Genomic DNA, 9,033 nt, shown 5'->3' on the forward strand with positions numbered 1-9,033 from the left:
TTAAATTAAGGCTATTTACCCTTAATTTGAGCAGGTAAATAAGATGATCTGCCAATGGAATTAGTATTTTTACTCTTAAAATAAGGTATTTAGATAAAATGCACTTGAAATAAAACAATGCAATTGTTTTTTCTTATTTTAAGTGTAAATTGTCTTGTTCCATTGGCAAAGTGTCTCACTTAAATACTTACGGTAATTAAAGAAAAAATGCACTTATTATAAGAAGAAATGACTTATTTAGATTTCATTTTTTTGCAGTGAGGGTTGGGGGGGGCACGCCATTATCACTGCAGTGTAGAAAGTCCAGGTAAAGACAAAAGGAAACTGAGGATAAAAGCTGTGAATCAAAATGCTACAAATGCAGCATTTCTCCAGAAATTATCCTGACAGATGTTCAGAGCACAGAGGCAGGTTTAGGTTGAGTCAAAGACAATGATCCGCTCTGTGGAGCCATTCTTCTGGCGCAATGAATGATCAATGGATCATTATTTATACCTAAAAGTAATACACGTTCTTGATGATTTAATTAATTTAGCGTTAGTCTGTAAAAAATAAATAGAAACAATAATTTTCGTTGTGATCTCTGAGTCCGGGAGTGGCCATTTTTGCCCAGGTAACACCTCAATCCTGCCATCTTCCGGCAGTGACGTCACGGTGCGGTAAGCCTAGCGACATTCTTGCTGTGGGTTCAGATGGGAGATGATGTCAAAAGAGGATTTTAGGAGAAACAAAGGTTTTAGAAGAGCAGGCCTAAGGAGTAAACAAACTTAGCGGCTGCTGCCTGGGTTTTCTAGGCCAACAGGGGGAACCGAAGAGCTTCGCTCAGAGAATTCACATTTCAAAACCTTACAAGTCATACTTTGTCTTTTTAAAGCCTCAAAATTTTTTATATTTTGAATTAGATTTAAAAATGATTTTGAATTTTTTAGGTCTTAAATTGATTTTTTATTATTTAAAGGAAAAGTCGCCATTCTCCCCGCTTTCCAAGCTAAATCAATGGGAACTACTAGACACATCTGCAATCAACAACAATTATTGAAGATTTCCAGAGGACTTCACCATTGAAATTCACCAGAGCTATAGTGAAACTGACAATGCCCACGTGCATGGCAGCTGGATGCTGGAATACATCGGGTAAAAGTGAAAAAAAAAAGAGTTATTCCACCTTTCTGATTCCTGATCCTCCACGGACGGGTTGGTCGTTGGATCGCCAACTTGAAGAGGGAGGATTTGCCATCGAACTTCTGGCCAGAGAAAAAACCCGTAATATGTAGCCAACATTTGGAAGAAGAATGTTTTCAAGATGACTTGGATAATAGCGCGTTGTGACAAACACCAGATACAGCACTGGGACTTGATCAACAGCCGATACCGCACCGTGACGTCACAAACCAGTAGGGGGCAGTAGTGTTCTTTGACAAACATGGATGCCTCCAGTAAAGCACATTCACATGAAAATTACTCTGAATTAAAAACACTGATCATTTATTCAACAGGATGGAATAATTTCAGATTTAAAGTACTTTATGAAGTTTGAATTTTTAATATGACCCGACTTTTCCTTTGTCAAAGATAGGCTCTCACCTCAAAGCTTTCTCTCACAGGATTGTTTTCCTGAAAAGAGATAATTCAGGAAAAACTCTTTAAATAACACATCATAAATTATTTGTATTAAATAACCAGGAGACATGACAACAGATTCTGATAGAAATTGTAATCTTACTCAGATCAGAGAAGTTGCTTGGAGTTACAGAAGGCAGCTGCTTACCAACCGGGCTAACTTCTTAGGAAATGACCACGATTAACAGTTAAAGAGGAATTTTATACATCTCCAGTTTGCCACATAATTATAAGCAGATAATTAGACATCCATGGCTCCAGCCTTATCAAAATATTACACTTTGTTCTTAGCTGAAGGACGCCGCTCTCATTCTATTCCCAAATATCTGCCACATCCAGAATAATGATTATAACTTCATATCCGGACAGAGGAACTGTCTTAATTAGATAAATTATTGTGGAAAACATGAATTGCAACATGCAGCTGATATTAAGGTGTAATAAACTCACACATCATCATCACCTTTTAATGCTGCCTACAAAGACCAGGATAACTGACAGGAAAGAGAACAATTCAGAGGCTAAAGATACGACATCCTCAAACAGACAGGAGTTTTTATGAGAATCTGCTTCCCTCTTCCTGCTGGTTCTAGGATCTAAAGTTTGGGCGAATTCCTGAAACCCACAAGGATAAAATCAGTTTTTCTTTTGGTATTTTTAATTTAAATTTTTTTGTGCATTAATGAATTAAACATTACTTGACTGAATTGCATCAGGAAGGCAGGCTGGGTAGAGGCGACACTCTTGTTCCTGCAGACGGAGACATGCAGGTTATGAAACCAGCTGGGTTAGTTTCAGGACATCCTTCGCTCCCAAAATTGGTCCCAATCTGAAAGGCTTGACGTAACAACGACGTTTTCTACTTTACCTCCTTTAAAGCCGTTTCGTATAGCGGGCTCCATTAAAAGTAGCTCTGCTCGTACGGTTGGCCCGGCCGCAGAGTTCAGACTGAGCTGGTTAAGTGTTTCCGGCCCGGTGGATGAAGAGAGATTGCCACAGCTAGACCCTGATGACATTCCACTTTGTGTTTTAGTGCATCTTTTCGTGCTTCACCAATACATCAGCTATGCATGCATGTCCTTGAGTGCACAGGGTGAGGAGTGCGAGGCGTTCGGGAGGGGGGCTATTAAAAGGCAGCATGCAGGGTCCCCATAAGGTGCTAATGCCCAGGATCAGCTGTTGTAATGTTGTTCACATCCCTTTTGCTATTCAGCCCGGGCCGTTTGATGTATGAATGTATGAACCCATTGGGGACTTCATCAGCCTCCCCCCCCCCTCCTTCCAATCTTCATGTTTCCACCACCTCTTTTATACCCCCACCCTAACCTACCCAACCCCTAGTCATCTCTCCAACCCCTCCTCCTCTTCCTTGCACAGAACCTCCCCTTCAGTGTCTGAATGCTTATGTTGGCTTTTATCGCACACAAAGTAAACAGAGTCGCGGCAGCAGGGATAGTGAGAAAGAGAGGCAGGGAGAGAGCAGCAGCAGCAGTAGCGATAAAGGTGGAACATGCACATTGTCTGCGCGCCGCTCGCCTCCATGCCGCATCTTCAGTAGAGACACAAAAGCCAGCGGGGAAGAAAAAAAAAAAAAGAGAGAGAAATTTAAAAGGCAAGTGATCCGAGGAGAGAGTGACAGTGAGAGAGAGAGCAGGAGCCAGAGGAAAGAGAGAGCGTAGAGCGAAAGGATCTCCCTGCTAAATGCGCAAAGCGTCCCGCCACCCCACGCTGAGCTCCATGGCCAACTCCGGCTGTCTGCTGCTCTCCAGCTCCGGGATGCTGCCTCACTCGCTCCAGTGTCCCCCCGCGTTCCTCTACCTGCCCGAGGTAAGGATAAAAGATGCTCGCTTTGGTGTCGTCGCTCCTCTCCGTCTCCATCCATCCCCTTTCATTCCTCCGTGCGCTTCCTCTGCAGCACGTGATAGCATCGCTCTCGCTTTGTGTTGTGTTACCCAGAGTGCTTCTACTTCCCCCCACCCCGCCTCCCTCCCGTCTAACCCTTGACCCCTCACCCTACCTTTTGTGGAAGGAAGAAAAGGAGGGGAGCCCGATTGGTTGAGAAGGTTTAATTTAACCCTCTGAAGCACGGCGCTCTCCCGCTTTCTACGCTGCCCTCGTTTTTGGAGCAAAATTAAAGCGGTCAATTACTGTGACGTGGAGTCACGCTGCGTTTGTGTACATCCCTCATTTCATGACTCATTGTGCCGGGAAACGGTCATTCTGCTGTAATCCGTCTGCCTTCACTTTTTTTACACTTTGCTGTGTGAAACATTTCTTTGCTTTTATATGCAAACGGCTGGCAACTTTTTCCTCCAGCGGCGTATGAAAAAGAAAGTAACCAAAGCGTCCCATGCTTCTGTCGGCGTGGTGACTGCAGATTTGATTTTTCTGATGCATTCTCAGTTTTATGTTTAAATGTTTGTGTTTTGTGGTAATTCAATATGAAGTTTGGATTTAATTTTTTAAATCGAAGCTGAATCTTAAGGCCCACAGAGTTGTGATCCACACATGAAAGCTGTTAGAACGATTATATCCAATCTGCAAACAACATTGTATAGTTGTCGTTATTTTCTTCCACCTTAGGAAATGATTTGTTTTATGAAATCCAAAGGCTGCGTTTTTTTATTTTTATTTTTTCGAAAGGCAGGTGGAAAAAAAAAACCAACAAGGTGACTCCTCAGGATCCTTGCGCCTGCTGAATTATTCACAGGTTTTAATTTGGCGAGTTGGGGACCGGGAGTGCCGTTAGTGCCGAGATGATGGGTGTGCTGCTGGATGGGGGTCGAGCGTCCAATTCCGGTTTTACTGCCAGGCGCATGTGTCGCAGTAAACAGTGTGTAGCCGCAGTGATTGAGGGGGGGAAATAACTATGAAGCTGCTCCCGATTGAACTCCTGCTTCCCTCGTTTTGAACCATCCAACCCCCTCTCTTAATGGCCTTGACGCCCTCCCACCCATCTGTCCAAAGCGGGCACACCCCACCGGCCAAGGCAGAGATGTGGGTTGGACCAGGTGCCACCAACTGTAAACGAGCCAAAACCATCTCAACAGTTTTGTAGTCCCTTAATGAAACGATGCTTCAGAGCTCGTTAGTTGTCAGAGGGAACGAAAGTGTCCCCGCGTCTGAAAACCTTCCAGGTTTCTCCCAACATAGCGATGGTGTTCGTATTATGACACTTTCTTTTATGTGATAGATATTTGTGTGAAAAGCTCTCTCAGCCTCTTCCTACCTGTAAAAAAAAGGCAATAAACTGAGAGTTGTGGTGGATTTAGCTTCCACTTCATCCCTGTAACAACCCAAATCCTCAGGAAGCCCCCAGTGAGTGTGTGAGTGTGTTTGTTTGTGTGTCTCTGTCCAGTCCTTTAAAAGACCAAGACAGCTGAAAATTGAAACTTCCTGCGTGCTATTTTCATGAAACATCCCTCTCTGTTTCAGCCCTCCTTTCATGTCTCAGCAGCTTTTGTTCTTTTGCTTCTCCTGGATCTTTTTTTTTTCTTCTTCTTCTTTCCGGTAAATCCTCGCCCTGCAGCGCTGAGAGGGGGAAACAACCCTCTGAATCACACTGTGGCCAGCGTCCCGTCTCCCTCCCTCCCTCCCTGCTGCCTCCTCCTCCTCTATTCCTTTTCCTCCTGCATCACCCATCATGCTGCCTGTGTCCCCCCCCACACTCCTCCTCCGCTTCCTCCCCTCACCACAGTGCAGAACTGCAGCATCGGCTCATGTAAGATGACAGCCAGTGAACAGAAGGGGGGATAGATTGAGGTGATAGCCTCTGCCTCACAGTTTGTTTGCATTTCAAATAGGATACCGTATTAAGTTGGGCTCTGAACAGCTTTGCTTATTATGTGTGAACATGGCACTGCATGATATCGCAGTAAGACGGCAGTTTATTACATAAAAGATTAGCAAAAAGCATTCCTTCCCTTTATTTGCGAGCAGCAGCGTTTCGGTGTTTTCTGTAGTCGGCTGCGAAATGGTTTAAGTACTGGTTTTTAAAATGCGACGAGTGGTTCGGAGGACCGTGGGCTCCTGATCATAACAGCAGGGCCGCTCGGTTTCAACGCCACGCTGGGAGCCTGGCCTCATCCCTCCGCAGGATGATGTCACTCTTCTTCAACCCTCGGTTTGGATTGTGGAGGCTCCATGTATGAATTATGGTGCTGGATATTGAGGGAGTTATGAATTACAGTGCGCTGAGGCTTTTATGGGGCTGGATGCTCACTGTAGGCCTGTATTAGAGTATAAATTTATTTATGCTATGCGCCGAAGCTGACGGGGTAACTCAGGTTTGCTCCTGCTAGTTAGTAGCTGTCTTTCCGAGTCATAAAAACATGGCATCGCATGGATTTTCTATTTACCAGGCGCTGGGTGGGCATATGGCACGGCTCGTAAATGTAACTCTATTATCTAAGACGATGCTGATGGGTGGGAAGCATGGTGTTACTTAAGTCTTGTTATTGTCTCAGTTCCACATCTTTTTCTCTCTCTCTCGTCGTCTTTCCCCTCAGACTTATCTCCAGATCTTACGTTTTTCTAAAATTGCTTTCCTTTGATTCGTAATTGGATTTTCTATCGTGGCATTCCACTCTGAAGATGTCTATTGTTATTCTTGCATCCATTGATTTCTTTTTTTTTTTTTTTTTACTGTCTGGCTGTTTTGAATTCCCCTCATCCACCCCCCCACCACCTCCTTTCCAATCTTGTGCGGCTTCGGTGTCATTCTAAGTGGTTAGGTCACTGAGACGGGGGCGATTCCTTCGTGTCGGTGGATCCTGGGAGGAATGGCCCCGACTCTCTGGTTTCCCCCCCAGCATCCACCGCCTCCTAATCTTTCTACACATGCTGATCTCTCTCCTGCGACTGCACTCCTCTCTCTTACACACACGGATGGATCCGGTTATTAGGTAGAGACGGGAACGCTAGCGACATTTTTCACCTTTCTGTACCGGCGTCAAAGCAACACCGTTCACAGGGACCTCGGATATCGAGGGCTCCAGGTCGGAGGCCTCCTGAGGTGCAACTTGACTCAAACACAGTAGAGCTGGTTCCTTCCAGGGGGATAATTACTGTGGACCAAGCTGTACTATTGATAGCAATAACTGGAGAAGCTCTCTCTAACTGAGGAAGCCTGGTGTGTTTCGGGTCAAACATGGACTCTTGTGGGTCCTCAAGAAATAAGCCCTCAACTTCTTAACAATAGTATGAATTATGTTGATGAACACTAGATTCTGACCGGCTGCAGGGTATCTGTAAAAAAGCATTGAATGTTGTATAAAACCTCCAACTCAACGCTGTTCCTGACATTTTGAATTGAAAAAGCTTCCTGGATGGGAAGAGAAACGTCTTTAAACTTTAAAATAAAATCCAATGGATTGTTTTTAATTAGATTTTTTTGGAATTTGTAAAACAGCTATGAAATCTTTTGCGTGAAATAGTTGGCAACAGCAAATTGCTAAAGTTGACCGGGCCGCAGGTTCTGTTAGCCTTGTGAGACCATCCTGATCTCGCGAGCTTTCAAGGTTTCACTCGCAGATCAGTCTGGAGACTCTCCGTTGAAGAAAATTTGGAGCCGTTCACCAAACGAACGTCCAATCAGCGTTGGCTTTGAGGCGGGTTGAGGTGTGACGCAACGAGAAGCGCGACAGTTCAGTCTAAAGAACATGGCGGCTTCAGCCGATGAAACTAGCGTTAGCGTGGCTATCGAGCAAGTTTTATCAGAATTTCTTCACTGAAAGAAGAGCAAAACACTGCTCTGGAGGCTTTTCTCAGAGGAAAAGATGTTTTTGCTCTTCTCCCGACTGGTTTCGGCAAGAGTTTGATCTATCAATTGGCTCCTCTTCGTCGTCGCTCTGTTAGTACGTCATATGCTTCGTTGATCTGATTGGTTTATTTGGCCCGTCTATCACCAAAATAGGCCAATCAGCTAACCAGTATTTTCACCCCTTTCCAAAATTACTTCAACGGAAGGTTTCCAGATGGATATGCGGAGTCAGGTTAAGGTTCTGTGGCCAAAGCAGGTAATTTTGTCAGGTGCTTCACTACAAGAGATATTAAATAATCCTCTTGGTGGCTTTGTGAGAAAACATTACGACTTAAACTGAAGAAAAGACATTAACGTGTGGCAGTAGTAGCCATTTAAAATATCCTCACTTTCCTTGTCGGGCCTTTGGCTGGTCCCCTACAATTCCTTTTAAAAACATCAATGTTTGTACTAAAATATTCTTTTTGTCATGAGTTGTGGACATGAGAGCTAAAAAGAAGCGTCATCTCCTGGTCAGACCATATAATTCGGAGAAAGGATGGAGTCACAGTAAAAAAGCATGCAAAGGGGGGGTCACTCCAGTGGCTGGAAGTTGGAGGGGATTTTGCTGGGAGTCGGAGGGAAGTGGGCCGCCATTCGGCCGCCGTTTTACTGGGAAGGACCATTTTGACTGTTACTGTTAAGTTGCCCATTTTCAGAAACGGATGGACTTTATAGAATCAACATGGGATACATTACCTGCAGAACTGAAGGGAAAGTCAAGCTGGGTCTTTTTTAAACATAAACTTAAAGACTTTTTATTGAGAGGTCAGACATGTGAACGTTAATAATCTAACTGAGACGATCTCATTTGTTCTGTTGCACTGGAAAAAAACCGAAATCTAGACAAGTCATCTTTTCCTAAATAAAATGCATTTGTTCTTCGATTAAGGAGGTAAAATAGACATTTTGCCAATAGAACAAGACAATTTACACTTAAAATAAGGAAACACAACAACATTGTCTTATTTCAAGTGTATTTTATCTAATTATCTTACTTTAAGAGTAAAAATGCTTATTCCATTGGCAAACTATCTCATTTACCTACTCAAATTACAGGTAAATACACTTAATTTAAGACATTTTTACTTATTTTTACATCGTTTTTTTCAGTGTGTGCCTTGTGTATATTCGCTGTGTTTGTGTAAAAGCCTAACTGGGGACAGGCATTGAGAATTAGCCTTAGCTTAAATGTTGTAGTGTGGGACATGATTCATGAAACATACTTCAAATAAACAAATAAATAATAAAAAAAAAAAAAACGGTTTATTGCATTAATTTCTGATTTTCTTGATACACTTGTCGGGTATTGTCCCATTACATTTCTTCTACTGTGAAGAAAAGATTCACACACTGGTAAAAATCTGAATCAAGATGTCATTTTTTTCTTAAAATAAGTGCATTTGTTCTTGGATTGAGGAGATAAAAGAGACATTTTGCCAATGGAACAAGACTATTTACACTTAAAATAAGAAAATACAATTGCATTGTCTCATTTCAAGTGCATTTTTATCTAATTATCTTATTTTAAGTGTCAAAATACTCATTCCATTGGCAAATCATCTCATTTACCTACTCAAATTAAGAGTAAATACACTTAATTTAAGGAAATT

The 9,033-nt window shown here is 43.0% G+C and overlaps 1 protein-coding gene across 10 annotated transcripts in view; it reads left to right on the forward strand.

The window, feature by feature from the left end:
* rbfox3 (RNA binding protein, fox-1 homolog (C. elegans) 3) overlaps positions 1–9,033 on the forward strand; it is a 548,753-nt gene that overhangs the window by 388,685 nt on the left and 151,035 nt on the right. The window contains exon 1 of one of the 10 annotated variants that reach the window (XM_015379415.1): positions 3,035–3,447. The exons of 8 other annotated variants lie outside the window; for them this stretch is intronic. In XM_015379415.1, the coding sequence (XP_015234901.1) occupies positions 3,322–3,447 (126 nt within the window). In that variant the 5' untranslated portion in view covers positions 3,035–3,321. Of the gene's footprint in view, positions 1–3,034; positions 3,448–9,033 lie in introns of those variants that run through there. One more of the 10 variants, XM_015379421.1, reaches the window with a different exon arrangement.

Source organism: Cyprinodon variegatus, unplaced genomic scaffold, assembly GCF_000732505.1.
Source record: "Cyprinodon variegatus isolate N-32 unplaced genomic scaffold, C_variegatus-1.0 Scaffold191, whole genome shotgun sequence".
NCBI lineage: Eukaryota > Metazoa > Chordata > Actinopteri > Cyprinodontiformes > Cyprinodontidae > Cyprinodon > Cyprinodon variegatus.